A 15,920-nucleotide genomic window follows, 5' to 3' on the forward strand; every position below is an offset into this window, starting at 1 on the left:
GTTTTTATTAGTCCTTTTAAAAAGTGTATCAGACTATCCATTTCATCTTTTTTTTAACAAGTTCGTTCTGTTTTATTTTATTTACACCATCATTTCCTTTGCAGGTTCAGATGATTCCGGTTACCCTGGTAACCTTCATTCTTCAAGTTAGTTTTCCTTGATTACGCATAAGTCACTTTATGTTTCCTATCAAGCTACTACTCTTTCCCTTCTAGGTCTTTCTCAGTATCTGTGTTCTTAGTTCACTTTACACCATTTAATTCCACACAATTTCCATTTCACACAGTGCAGGAGAAGGAGTTTGAAATGACATAACAGTCATTACTCAAAGCAGAAGTTGACATCAAGCCTGACTGTCAGTTTTCCCCGCTAGCTAACTGCATTGATTCATAGCACAATAACGCTTTCTTTCACACTAGGAGTGTTAGTTTGGGGATTATGCTTGGTGACTTTTCATTTGGCTACAAAATTCATCCTTCCAGAGCATGTCCTGCTTTGAGTAACCAAACTATCTGCCTGCTCCTCACATTAAACATCTTTACTACTCACGTATTTTCAGGCCATTTCTAACTATAGTATTCTCCATATTTTGGAATAGTTTGCATCATTTTCATGTGTTTTCAAATGTCTTTATTCCTTCCTTTTCACAGGTATGGCTAGCCATCCTCCAATACCTATCTTGGAACTTGCAGACCACATTGAAAGGTTGAAAGCAAATGACAACTTGAAGTTTTCCCAGGAATATGAGGTAATTCAGTGTGTTTATATTTGACAGTGTTTTCAAGAATTGACCCCCTCTTCTTTTTGACCATATTCCTAAAAACTAACTTCATCAGTTCTTTTTCCTTTAAATATGATTCAGCATCTGATATAAAAGTTTATAACAAATAGCCAACTTAAAAGGATCTGTATAATTAATGTAGCAGTTGTACTTTTAAGGGTGTTGAATTATTTACATTCGTTCGGTGTTACTTAATGAGGTTGATTTATCTTTCCTGATTTCAAATTCATAGAATATACTGAACTTTTAAGCTTTCCAGTTGTTTTGCCGAAAGCCTTACTTTCGGTTTCAAGGTTCGTAGGATTCGCTGGCAAAATAACCACTCTATACGCAGTTGAGAACTTAGAGAGAGTCTAGTGAACTAGCAAAGATTACAGTATACTAAGAAAGAATAGTAAAGACAGAGGCTCATACATCACGGAACTGGGGAAGCGCCTGCATCCAGATCCTGGCAGTGCTGGCAAGTCCCTGGAACAGCAATCTAGAACCCCAGTGGGGAAGGGTCCCCGGCAGTGCGTGCGTCCCAGGCATGAGACTTCAGATTGGAGTTCCGGGGGCTTCTGTGCATAATTCCAGGCTGCAAACTGATATCATTCGTTTGCGTGCAAAAATGCAGCCCTGGGTTTACTTTAACAATGTTGTTGGTTTCATCCTGTGAGTCACAAAATGTTCCAGACCCCGGGGGACTGGCCAGGTCCCCAGGGCTCAAGAAATTCCAAGACCCGCTCCCTTTCTTACCCTAAGCGCCGCTTGACTTGCTAGCAGCGATTGTCAGATGTGTAAGCAGGTGTGCAGTCCAGACAGGGTCACAGGTCGGTCAGAGGCCACCTTCTGCCTCTGAGGCCTGAGCAAGACTATGCTACTAACTTCCCCAACACCAGTATCCCAAATGGGGGCCAAATACACTGATTTATGGTGAGAAGGCTCACTGAAAAAGATTACAAGGAATAAGCAGATTTCCCAGTACTCTTTCAGTTTTACACGGCGTGAAAACTGTAATTATTAAGCACATACACATGATTTTACCATTCAGTCTAAAATAATATTAGAGCTAATATTAAGATAGTAATATGTTCCCAGAAAGCTGCCTAGTTTTGAAGCAATGGTGAACTTAATGGTATCTTAAATTTTCAGGATCTTTAAAGGTTTTGTGTGAATCCTTGATGAAAATGAATTAGAAAATTGCTGTATATGTGTGGGTATTTGGATACTGGGCTATTTATCAAGCAGAACATTGTGAAAGTGGATCTTTATGGTATTCCTCAGAAATAGGAACCATAGTGAAACCAATTCATGGATTATTTATAACTAAACAATCATTGATCTTTTAGATCAAGTTTAACTTAGCATAAGATTAAAATGTCCAACTAAAATCTTGTAATTGTGCCAAATAACAAAACTGTTTGCAACAGTTCAAACTCTACCATAAAGAGTTTCTACTGATTTACTTAATGGGAGTTGTAAAACCCATCCTTGTTACCTCCCTTGGTTTCTGTTTACCTGAAACCAGGCTGATGGACTAGATATCTCTCAGTTCCTACCAGCTCTAACATTTTGCCCTGGTCATATTCGGTTAGAAAACTCTAAGAGGAGCCCTAACCTCCAGTGGCTAGAGGGCTGTCAACTACGTGAAGAAGCTCCATGGAAGAGAATGGGGAGCAGTGGGGCTTGTGGCAATCTGAATACTTGCATGGACTTTCTAAAGTCTTTAAACATTCAAATCTGGATTATTTAAATTATCGTGCTAGCTAAGCAAAACATATCTGTAGCCCCATGTACCTTCACCCGCAAGAGCTGATAACCTTTTATTCATTTTACATACGCCAGCGTCTTTGTCAAATATTTGATAGAACACAAAGAAATTTTGTTTTTTCATTGGTTGAGTTACATTTTCCTTTATTCTGTTTCAAGCACTTAGGAGAACATTTTCAATTTTAGGAAACACATTCGATTGTGAATTGTCTTATTTTATAAATGGTCTGCTTCTTATTTCTTTCCTGTTCTTCCTCTTAGTCATAAAGGCTCTTTTTAAATTATGCAGTATTCTTTAAAATAGTTTCAGTAGTTTCTGGTTTGAGGCTTGAGGCTGAAAATTGAGTTTTAAAAAGAAAACAAGGCATATGATGAATGCCATTTGGGGCAACATAAAAACTCTTAGTTAAGTGTTAGTTTTCACCAACCAGAATCTTTCACTCCTCCAAACAGCTCTTTCTTATCATGAGTATTGTCATTGCTACTTTTAGTGTTTTGCTGTATGTGATATTTTCCTCATGGCCCCACTTTAATATGTTATTTGTGACTATGATGATATGAAAGATCACAGAAAAATAAGATTTGGTAGCTCACCTGTTAATAAGCTATTAATTAACTCTACCATTATAACTTTAAACCATTGACAATATTTGCAGCATCCAAGCAATCTCATTTGTATATATTGACTACAATAACTGGCCTCCCTTAAAGATGCAATTTCTCCAGAAATGCTACACATAAAGACACTCTAATGATACTCATTTAGCCATTAGATTAGAAGTGCTCCTTGAAAGTAGTTAGGAACTGCATGCTGGCAGCACTCCCATTAAGAACTCCCCCAGTAGCCGTTGACATGATAGCCCACGCTGACTTTACTGTTTATCACGACAGTGATCTGTGATTAAAGCTCCCTGGGCATGAATTGACTCTACTGTGCCTTAACAGCCATGAAGGGGATATTTAAGTGTTGTATTCATCTGTGATAATGTGATAAAGACCCCTACATAATACTTCAGGCCACAGAGCAACACACTGAAAAAAAAATTGTTTTATGTATTACCTCCAAATATATTTGAATAGATTTTTCACTGGTTTTCAGTGAGGAAAATGGAGGAAAGACAAGTCACATTACTTTTGAACATGTAATTATTCTGGCATAATCACTATGGATTAGTGTTTACTCAGACCTCTCAAGATGGGTGAAGCTAAATTTGTTACTCTGATTCTAAGACTAAAACAGAAGTTAAAGGCATGAAACCTGTTTTTGCACTGATGCTGAGGTCAGAGTAGGAGGAAGTAGGTTTAAATTGTAGCATAATATTATTACATCATGTGAGAGACTTCCTTTACTGTGAAGAAAATTGGATCAGACATCAGATTCAGTGACAGCCGGAAGAAGGAACCTGAGAAATTAGTATAACTGCATCTTGAAGATCTTTACAATTACTTTAGGCTTTTATTTTCTGCAGTGAGACTGCCAAGTCCTAATAGCACTTAAGTAGCCAAAATTTGAGGATAGCATCTAGAATGCAGGGAACTAAGTCCTCCTTAAGTTTGGTATCACTGTCAAAGTCAGTACCTCAGGCTGGTGAGTGTTTAGGCTGATTCAGAATAGATGTGTAGGTCTTTCCAAACAAATTCTTAGTCAATGCCTATATATGGACCATTTGGAAGCATAATTAAAATCCAAATTCCTAGTCTGAACTTCAGAAATGCTGGTTTAGTAGCTCAGCCATGGCAATTAGGAATGTCCATTTTATTTCTTTTTCCCCAGTTTTATTGAGACAATTGAAATTTAACATTGTATTAGTTTGTCATAAAATATAATGATTTGATATATGTGTATATTGCATAATGATTACACAATAAAGATAGTTACAATCTCCTCATATAGCTAAATGTTTTTTCCTGTGATGAGAACTCTTAAGACCTGCTCTTAGTGGGGCTTCTTGGGTGGCGCAGTGCTTAAGAATCCGCCTGCCAATGCAAGGGACAGGGGTTCGAGCCCTGCTCCAGGATGATCCCACATGCTGCGGAGCAACTAAGCCCGTGCACCACAACTAGAAAAAACAATTAAAAAAAAAAAAATCGACTCTTAGCAACTTTCAAATATATATTATTGTTAACTACAGTCACCACTTTGTACATTACATCCCAAGGACTTTTCTTATACCGTTAACCCTTAAACAACATGGATTTGAATTGCACGAGTCCACTTATACATGGATGTTTTACAAATTTTGCATGTGTTAATTCTTGCGCTGCTCAAGGGTCAGCTGTTAAATGGAAGCTGATGCCTTTTTGACTGCCTTCACTCGTTCCCACCATCCTCCACCCTACACCTCCGGCAACCACCAGTCTGTTCTCTGTTTCTAAAAACGTGTGGGGTGTGTCTTTTTCAGATCCCATATAAAGAGGTCATGCGTGTTTGTCTATCTGACTTACTCCATTTGGCATGATGCCCATGCCCTCAAAGTCCATCCATCTTGTTACAAATGGCAGAATTTTCTTTGAGATTGAATAATATTGCGTGTGTGGGTGAGACCCTCCAATTTCGCATGTGCGCGCGCGTGCACACACACACACACACACACACACACACACACCCTCCTATCTCCACCTCACCGTCCCCTAAGACAGCACACGTGTCTGTGGCTGCGCTTTGTTTGACAGGCACCGCAGTCAGCATTCGCATTATCAACATCATGTACATGGTTCCTATTTATATTAGATTGGCTGTAACTACAGCCCCTAGAGTTTGCTTAAGAGAAAATAAAGGACTGTTTGTTTTATTATCTATTATAAATGTATTTATTATGTTATTTATTTATATAGAGCCAAAGGCTACCCGTGCAGATATGCTTCAAGAACTATTATCTGAAGTAAATGAGACAGAGAAAGACAAATATCATATGATATCACCTATATGTGGAATCTAAAAAATGACACAAATGAACTTATTGACGAAACAGAAACAGACTCACAGACATAGAGAATTTATGCTTACGAAAGGGGAAGGAGGGGGTCCTAAACCAGGAGCTTAGGATTAGGAGATACACACTATTATAAGTAAAATAAACAAGGTCCAACTGTAAAGCACAGGGGACTATCTTCAATTTCTTTTAATAGTCTAAAATGGGAAAGAATCCGAAAAAAGGAATATATATATGTATAGATAGATAGACATAGACATATAACTGAGCCACTTTGCCATACACCAGAAACTAACGCAACACTGTAAACCAACTATACTCAAATTAAAAAATTTTAAAAAGAACTGTTATCTGAAACTGGAGGCCTGTAGAGATTTTTCCATCATCCTGAGACTCCCATCTCTGTGTTTTTCTCTGGGTTGCTCTGTCCTTTCGCCTGTACAGGCCAGCTTCTTCTGTTTCTGCCACCCACATTCACAAAATTTATCCTTTGATCATGTTTTCTTTTACACAGAGTCTCCCTAAAGAAAGAGAATTTTTCTTGTCAGTCAAATTCCAGATGCCAGAGAACAAACTCTGACCTTCAGTTGACTCCTTGGGTTGTGGAGACACACATTAGGACATAGTTGCTTACAGCCCATCACTCTATATCTGGTTCCTTCCTTGGATTGAAGAGCACAAAGTTACTTCCCAGCTGGAGGAGGAATCAATAGTTATCCACCATACTGCTACAGAAAAGCACCATGCTGAGTGCTGAGAGGAATATACAAGGTATCAGAAACCTTTGTTTCCAGGATGTCTACTAGGCACAGTTAGATATATACCCTGTCTCCACCATACCCTCCCCCCCAAAATACTAAGAAGAACATCTAGAAGCTAATCCTAAGTACTCATGCAGTGCTGTGGGGATGCAGTGAAGGTGAGATGAAGAACTGGGAAAGGTATGGAAGAAAAGGTAGTACTGACAGTATAACTAGGAAGAGCAGGAGTAAGGAGCATTTTGTCAGGGGGATGATGTACTTCAGGTACTTTTATACCTTTGTTTTCTACATTGAGAATATACTCCCCCTTTTAAGCATAGTTACAACAGTGAATTTTCTTCCAAGTTCCTAACAGTTGACTTACAAATTACCTTTTGGACCACAGTCCATCCTACCATGGCAGTTACACAGACATGAATAGTTATCAAACATCTAGTTCCAAGTCTGTCATCACTAGCTCTTTCAGTGGTATTATCTTAAGCATAATATATACATATATTATATATTAAAACTACTACTATATCCAATATCTTCTAATAAAGTATAATGGAGAAGAATCTGAAAAAGAATATATATATTCTTTGCTGTACACCAGAAAAACTAACATGACATTGTAAATCAACTATACTTCAATTAAGTAAATAAAATAAAATGAAATGAAACTACTCTGAAGATTAGTCTTTTATGTTGCAGTCAGAGAAGAACGAGAAATTGTGGTTAAAGAAGGCCTATCAGAAGGACGCCTTTGACCTATTTTATTCCCACCACAAAGTCCAGGACCCATGTTTTTGCTGCCATCTGTGGAAGTGTATTATCTTTAATCTCAGCGCCCATGTGTCTCCAACATTTAGCATCCTAATGTGCTGAGAGTTTCTTCCTGTACTCATGGCAACGCTCTCACATCTCCAGTCTGTGCAGATGATAATGAGCGTCTTATCTGAAACATTCCAGATAACAGGGCCCCGTCTTCCCATTTTAATGACAGCATGTATGTGGCACTTTTGTCTAATAAGCTAAAATTTTCACAACACTAGTGAGACAGGTAAAGGAAAAAGATATATCATTTTCTCATGAATAATGAAATGTATCAAGACAGTGCTAAGACATATAGAGACATTAAGAAACATTGCTTAGATCCTATTTTTAAATGTTTAGAGCTGGAACAGACCTCAGGGATCGTATAGTTTAACCTTCTCATCTTAGAGGTAGGGAACAAGACATTGAGAAAGGAGCGACTTGCTCAAGGTCACACACCTAGTATGTGTCTGAACCAGGTCACAAATTCACGTCTTCTTGTTCTTAGAGGAACACTGCACCTTAACTCGCCTGCTTTAGGCACCAGAATATTTTACTGTTTCTTACTATGTGTTGATTAGAGGGTCCAGAAACCTAAGTCCTCAACTAGATCAACATTTATACTAAAAATTTTTCTGAAAATGTCATAGTAACCAATTTGCATTGCATGAGTATCCCTGGGAAAACCCAGTGGTTTTTCTGTGACATACTAAGGACACGTTTCTTTTCTCCATAGACAGTTTCTTCATTCCCAGTGGTAAACATTATACTTCTCCACAGAGGGACAAAATTGTCTGTCGTCAAAGCAATGACCACAAAAGAAAACAGTGCTGTTTTCCCTAGAAAAAGGCTCTCGGTGCACCTGACCATGCCCATGCGCCAGAGGGCGTTCTTAGGCAGAGGGCCTTCACTGCTCGTGTTTTGTAAACCTGCAAACATTCATAATGCAAAACTACCTGTTGTATCTGCTTTCAATTGATTTCTAATTTATGTATAAACTCATGACAGTGGACATGCATTAGAGCATTACAGAGATGCAAACAAGCAACAAAACACACACATGCACACCCCTCTGACTTTCTGGATAGCTTTCAGTGTGCCGAATTTTTCTTCAAAGTGGTTCCTCTGTCTTTCTGAGTAAGAAAGTGGTGGCTGACAGATCTATTTTCATCTTTTATGCAGAGTTAATGAGTAGAATTGATCAGGGAAAGCCTCCATTTTAAAATATTTTTGACACGTGAGTCACAAGAGATTTTTTTTAAATTTTGAACAGATTATGGTGGTTTGTGTAATGGATGAGAAAAATGAATGATTTTATGAAATATAAAGTAGTAACAACATTTTCATACCTGGGCTAGGTAAACCAAGTTAACTTCCTTCGGGGGGGATGAAAGGCTAATTTTACTGTTCCAGAGTGTAACATCCTGATACTGTATGATTGAGGGCGAGAGCGGGGGAATCATTATCTACTTTCTTAAGAACCTAGCAGTTTGCTGGCTTCAGATTGGGTCCAAATCCTTCTGTGTTCCACTCAGGGCCTTGTACTCACTGAGCTAACAGTGGGAGTAGTATGACACAATGGCTAAGAACACAGACTTTGAGGCAGGTTGTTTGGCTCAAGCTGTGTGACCTTAAGCAAATAACTGAACTTCTCTGTACTTTATCTCTAAAATGAAAGTAATCAGAGTACCTACCTAATAGGTAATTAAAACTAAATTAATGCATATGAAATGTTCAGCAGAGTCCCTGATACAAGTGCTCAGTAGTCTGAGCATGTACTATTTCATAAAATAAATGCCATCACTTTTGAGATGCACATCAATGTCAGAGATGTTCGAATGTGAAAAAAATAAATGTCTTTGAATCGGTGAAACCCTGACCTCTTCCCATCCCTGTCATTGGTCAGACCCCTAGGGCTTTGCTAAACTCAAAGAACAGTCAAAGAAGAAAAAAAGAAAGCTTGCTAGTTTAAACCAATGCAATTAGCACTAGGTTGCCCTATATTTTATTCTGCTCATTTCCTTTGTTTGAATATAAGCTTCTCCTGGCCTGGTGTTATGCCTTCTCTGCATGCTGTTGGCCACATGGCAACAAGCTCACCACTGGGCCTTCAGCAGATGATTAACCAAAGTGTGTCTAGATCGATTTCTAACTAAATTTACAGTTCACGGAAACTCTTTGTTGCGATCAAAATTGCTAGTAGGAACAACAGGAGTGAACAGACTAGAGTGCCTTTCTGTAAAAAGGGCTGCTTTTCTCATCCCCACCTGATCTATCAGCAGTTGAAACCTTATTTTCAGACGCTTTTCTCTCAGAAAATAGACTGTTATTATCTTTAGACAGTACAGAAGTAAATGCATTTTAATGCAGACCCCTCGGATTTAACTCAGACGCACCTACTGATTAAACTCCCAGTACAGTTTTTAGACTAAAGATGGGCCTGCCAGCTGGCCATCTGAGAAGATGCTTTCTTTGTCCATAGCTAAGGACTGGCCTCATCAAGTAAGATATAAAGGTACAGAGAGTCTGTTCCCAGCTGGCTGCCATTCTGCATCTTGTAAACAAATCTAGTAGGACACAAAGACACAGCAGCTCACCTTAGAAGCAGTGCTGCATCCAAAACCAGGGTGTGTGTCTATGTGTTTATAGTCTTTTATTCTTTCTGCACTTCTGTAGCTGTTAGAACTCAAACTGCAATCAGATTCTCAAGTTTCAAAGCTTATTTTTATTAGGACTTCTTTAATGTTCTTAGATCCTCTTTTTGTAAAAAAAACCTCAAACATTTTCCTTACCAAGGTTAAACTCCGTATCTTTTAGCTACTCCGCAGCTTTTTTTTTTTTCTTCTGGGAGTCAACATGGTATCTTGGGAGAATCTAACGTAACTTCAGTGTTCTGTTTCTCGGTCTCTGTTCTCACACAAGTTTGCCATAACTAATTGGCCCTTAACCATCACTGGACATTGTCCAAATTGTCTTTCCACTTGCTCCCATGTGGTGCCCAAGGCTCTCAGGAAACAATTAATCCTGAAGTGTCTCCAGTTCCAAAGCAAGCTTTCAACTTCAAAGAGACGATAGCAATAACTAAAAAAGAGGCCACTTTTTGAATTTTATTTTGATTTTAACATGAAGTTGGGGTTTTAGGGCCAGAGTGATAAGTGTGGGCCCTAGTGGGTTACAACAGCAGATGCGGGAGAGAGCTTTGAAGTCAGGGAAAACAAGGTTCATATTTTGACTCTGCCAATTAGTGGCTGTGCTGCTTGACCCTGAACCAGTTACTGCACCTCTTGTGGCCTTGGTTCTCTCTTATTTAAGATAAGAATATTAGTATCTACTCATAAGGTTGTTATGAAGATGAATATATGTTAGGCACCTGGCCTCTTGCCTTTCTGCTTCTTTAGGAAGCAAAAATGCAAGAAACAGAAGTGGCCCTCGATGTTGTAAAGTTTAATACTCATGACCTACCTATTAGTCACTTAATCGCACTGAATTTGTTTCACTGCTCACTTTATCTACTATAACATTCCCTTCTTCTTCCTCCAAAAAGCAGCTCTATGAGAGCAATTAGGAGAAGGTGAGTGGTGATGAAGACAGAGCATGGCTATGACGTCTGCAAAGTTCTTTTCATATTTCAGACATAATGGAATTTGTGGAAATTAAATCCACATTAAGTATGCAGAAAAACTCAATTTCACTGATGAGTAGAACCTGTCCTCCTGTCTCTGCCATGAATTTGAATGCCACTAGACAAGCTGTTTAACTCCCCCATCTCAGTTTCCTTATTTATAAAAGGAGCAGTTTGAATGCCTCTGTCTATTTGACAGACATGACTGCAAAATAAAAAATGATCAAGAAGTAAGCTCTGCCATGGATGAGTCCATACTCTCCCAGGAAAAAAAGACAAAAGACCAGTAATTGTAAAACACAGTGGGGGGTGCTGAGAGGAGGGAGCTTAGGAAGGGGCAAGGACTGAGGGGAAGCTTTCCAGAGGGCATCTGAGCTGGGAGTCACTGAAGTTTGCTAGAAAAGGAAGACCCCAGGTGGAGGGAGATGCGCGTGCGGAGGCGTGGGCATGAGAAGAGGCCTGGCTTATCTGGGGGGCCCAGTGTGTTCTGTACCTGTCACTGCAGTGTCAGGGGCCTGCTGCTGAGAGGTGAGGCGGGAAAGGTGATCACATCCTTGAAAGGCCATGCCAATGTGCTGAGGAGTCTGCACCAGGTGATCTCAAAAGTGTGCTCAAGTCAAGGGAATGCTTTCCTGCCTCTAATCCTAAAGCTGCAACCACCCCAGGGACCAAATAAGTGCATCTAGGTGTATATCACTTCCGAGTACAGCTTTTGGGGAGAATTTTAACAACGCTGCAGGAAAGGATTTGAGCAAGGGATGTCTTTATTTATTCATTCATTCATTCATTCATTCATTTATAAATGGTAGTACCACTGTTATTTGCCATGGTTTTTCTACTGTGGCTGAACAGGTTGTCATTCTACTTGAAAAATACTTGTGGAGCACACTACCATGTTGGAGAGTGAGAAAAGCATTAAGACATTACTTGAACATGAACCTGTGGATTTAGCAATGCCTTGGGAAACATCAGTCTTTTAGTCATCACAGATGCAGCACTTGGAATATTTGGCTTTTAACTAACAAGTCATGCATGCAGCGTAATGAGAACTGCACTAGTCCTCACTCGCTGAGTAAGTCTCCTTAATGGTGGGTATTTATTAGTCGTCCAAACTCCAGCCACAGGTTCATGGCGATCCTTGAGTTAGTTCATTCTTCCTTCTCCTCTTCTCTTCACCCTCTACTCCCTCCTCTCTCTCTCTCACTCTCCCCCAACCTTCCCCTCTGCCAGTTTTGCAGAATATCTCTTTATACTTTCTTCCATGATATTAAGCTGCATAACATTTTAATATTATGATAATATTATATAGCCTTTCTGTAGGGCTTCACAGTTTAGAAAGTGCTTTGCAAGGATAATGATAACATTTGCGAAGCACTTACTACATCACTCTTTACAATACATTACATATATTAACTCATTCAGCCTTTCCACATAGATACTATTAGCATTACCATGTTACAGAAGAGGGTACTGACCTGAACTACAGGAAAGTTAAACACCCTGTCCAACTTGTCACATAGCTAGTAAGTGGCAGAGATTGAACATGAACCCACATGGCTTGGTGGCAGGCCACATACTGACCACAATAAATAGTTCCCTCTGATAGCTGGTTTCCTTCCACAACAGTTTTACTTATGGTTTTAAAATAAAACAAATTATATGTCATTTTCTATTAGGTAGGTTGCTTTTTCTGATCCAAAATAAGGCATATTGGCTGATATTTTTGATTGGTATAATTATTTTTGTTTTTCAATATCATGAACAGTCTTTGAAAAAGCACCCTCATGCCAGCCTCCCTCTTCATGTTCTTGTTTCTATTTTATTAAAAATTAGAAAGTTTGAAGATGGAGAGTAATCTTTTATCCCTGAAAACACAGAGCTAGCAGTCCAACTTGAACCTTGTTGAACAGAGAACAATGTTTCCCAATTAGTTGCACAGAAATCATCAATTGACCAACTTAACTCTGTAACTTTTCCGATATAATAGTGACTGCATTTGTCTTTCAATCTTGACCAATTTCACTAGGAAAATAAAGTGAGGAGAGGAAGCAGAAACAAATGTTTGAAGGACTGGAGGGTATAAAGACCCAGTCTTAACTCTCAGAGAAGATAGTAGGTATTGATTTGCTTTTTGTCTTGACATTTTAAACTGCAGAAGTGTCTTACTTACTTCTTTAATCCTGAAGATTTAAAAAAAAGAAAGCGAAGGAATATGCTAGCAAAATGTTCTCTTCTTCATCTATCACCAGTCCAATTCCAGCTTCATTTAGATAAAGCCCATGATGAAAGGAAAACTTGTTCACTACAGTAAATTAAGCTTCATAAATCTATTAAAATGATGTAAAGTGACATTTACCCTTAAGATTTTTAAAACATTCTTCCATATATGCAAACTTTTAAGTTTCTGAAATTTACTTTTGTATAGGAGCTGCTGAATGATTTAAAAAGATAGAAGCTGTTACTTCAAAATCAGAAGTTTGCCCTATTTCAAGATGGCAAAAGTATGCACACGCATTGCCTCTGTATATGTATTTCCATTCACTGCAGGGTTTATTTACTGCTTTGTTCGTTTTAGCTCCAGCTTTTGTTTCTGTTAAAGTGAACAAGTATATCAAGTGGCCTGTAACTTAATGAGCTGGATTGATGGGGCAGAAGCTTGGCATCAGATCGGTGATTACACTGGGTGACCTTTTTAGATTCTCCCTAACCCTAGAATTCTGTTTTTCTGATTGTTATAAAACATGATTAAAAGTAGATATTATATAGAGGAGGTTCTGAAACCAGGCTTCCCTTTTTGTTTCTCATTGTGGTCATGCCCCACCCCCACCTGCAGGCTTAGGTCCAGTCTCTTCTATTGGTGTTCTGTAATGCAGGAGTGCAGGCATGGCTGAAGTGATTGAGAAACTGTAATTAGTATAGTTAATGAACAGTGAAATGCTGCCTCCCTTTGTATTAACAGCAGTGAGGGTGCTGCATTAGTGATGGTAGAAGAACTTGGTCTCGTTTTCCCCCCACGGTAATTAATTGACCTCCTTGTCATCAGTTGAGACATGAGGAGAATAAAAAGTTTCAGCCTGAGCACTAGAGTTGGTAGATGTTGCTGTGCAACTGGGCATTGATTTCCTTTTTTGTTCCTTTTCTATTCCTTCCATATTGATCCTTTCTGTCACAGCTCAAGGAGTCTCCCATTACCTTAAAAAACCAAAACAAAACAAAAACCAAAACACTGTCCTAAAGTTTCAGAAGTTTGAATCTAGTGTCATAAAGTTTCCACCGGGAATTATATTTGAGGATTTCCAAAATCTTCTAATCTAGTCTATCTCTGTTGTTTTACTGAAGAGATGACATTTTCCTAGAGATTGAGAGATGTGGCTGAAGTTACTCAGCCAGTTTCTCATCTAACATTATCTAACAGCAGATGTTTTCTGGGTAGACTCCCTAAATAAATACAGACTAATTAAAGTAAATAGAAATATTCTCAAAATAAAACTGTGGTAATACATGTTAAAGTCAGGTTAACTTGAAACATCCAAGAAGTTTTGCTGTCTATATGAAAATCCAAATTATAAAAAGAACTAGACATATGGGTAGCTATCAAGGTTTGCTATAAAAGATATGATTTTAATTTATTGAAAGAAATAAGATGGTTTTAGGTCAAAAGGAAATTTATGTGATATATTTTGTGTATTTTTCTTCATTATTTTGAGATAGAATTCATGTATTATAAAGTATCCATTTTAAAGTGTACAATTCACTAGATATACCTTATATTCAGATATTAAACAGATATATTATCAAGAATCAAGGAGACCACTAAGCTTTTTTCCCTTACATTTTTATGCAGATTTATGCTTCTTTTGTTTGTATCATGTTTCAACACCTGACAGAGGGAGCTCATGGCTTCCTGGAGTTGTCTGAAAATGCTAGTGTCAGAGTCTGGGGGACGTTTAAGTAAAAGGCCAATATTACGGTGAGACAGGTACCTATCAATGTGTATGTGGCAGGTTTGATTTACTTGTCACTTGAATCCATGATATTGTAAGGGATCACAGTCTTTATTGTTTTACTGGTGCGTTTTCCATTAAAATCGAAGCTTTTTCAGGGCAGGGAATGTATCATATTTATTGGGGTATCCCTGTGACTAGCAGGTAATATTGAGGTATTTACCTGTGACGAGAACTATAAATGTTTCTGGAATGAGTGTAGGAATAAGTGTAAAAAATGAAGCAAGAACATGGCATGCTCTTCGCATCTCTTTTTCCCAAGTGTAGTCACACAATATCAAGATGGGCATCATTTATCAAATCATGAATAGAGATGCTTCGTTAGGTTATAATATTACTGTACTGAAGCATAAGTCCTATGGGAACAGAGGGGCAGCAACTTCATGGGCAATGGTCTTCTCTCTAGGTGGAGAATCAACCTTTGGCTTTCCTTGGTGGACCTCCCTCAGGCAATATATTAGCAGCACAGCACAGGAGATCGTTATCTGACGGGGATTCTGTACACAGATAGGGAAGCCATTCATTCCTGTGCCTGACATAAAGCAGCAGCAGAATGCTGGTTGCAGAACTCACTTTTCCTGTCCTCTGTGTCTACAGAGAAAAATGATCTATAGTATTCATACCTCAAGGCCAATACTGGGCAGGGAAGTCTTTCCTCAAAGCTAAAAATCTGCCAGCAAGTTTCACAAAGATTAGTAGTTTCAGTATTTATCTCTCTGTAGTTTTATCATAAACATATTTGCATGGAAAGAACATCTTTGTTTCCTTAAGACTTCATCTGTTCTTGCTACTCATTTGCTCTTGAAAAGGGATATAATCTTTTTGTTTTTGATCTATAATCATTCCCACAGCAAACAATTGTAATGCCACAAACCGAGGATTATAGTTTTCCTTAGAGAATAAACAAATGAACTCTCTGAAACAAAGCTGCTCATTTCTTCCAGTATCCCTGAGAACAATGCAAGACCAATTCTAAAAATATTGGCTACCTCTAAAAAAAAATTTCCAAACACATGAATGCCATTCCTTTAGAGATCTGTTTCCTCTTCTAGCTTTATATTCAGTTCATCTTATACTACAGACATTTACTGAGTTCTTACTATGTACCAGGTACATTGCTAAGCTCAGGGGATACCAAAATGAATAATACATAATCCTTGCCCTTGAATTTTGAATGTAAAGTTTCCTTCAGTTTGTTAGCCAAATTTTAGGCCATAGCTGCAATAACTGGATTTTGTCAGGATTCCAATAACATGCAGCTATGAGTTTTAC

General features: G+C 38.4%; 1 protein-coding gene across 1 annotated transcript in view; it reads left to right on the top strand.

The window, feature by feature from the left end:
• PTPRD (protein tyrosine phosphatase receptor type D) overlaps nt 1-15,920 on the top strand; it is a 397,884-nt gene that overhangs the window by 290,395 nt on the left and 91,569 nt on the right. The window contains exons 25-26 of the mRNA XM_057723096.1: nt 105-146; nt 651-748. Coding sequence (XP_057579079.1) covers nt 105-146; nt 651-748 — 140 coding nt within the window. The remainder of the gene's footprint in view (nt 1-104; nt 147-650; nt 749-15,920) is intronic.

The sequence above is a fragment of the Hippopotamus amphibius genome, chromosome 2 (assembly GCF_030028045.1).
Source record: "Hippopotamus amphibius kiboko isolate mHipAmp2 chromosome 2, mHipAmp2.hap2, whole genome shotgun sequence".
NCBI classification, from domain to species: Eukaryota; Metazoa; Chordata; class Mammalia; order Artiodactyla; family Hippopotamidae; genus Hippopotamus; species Hippopotamus amphibius.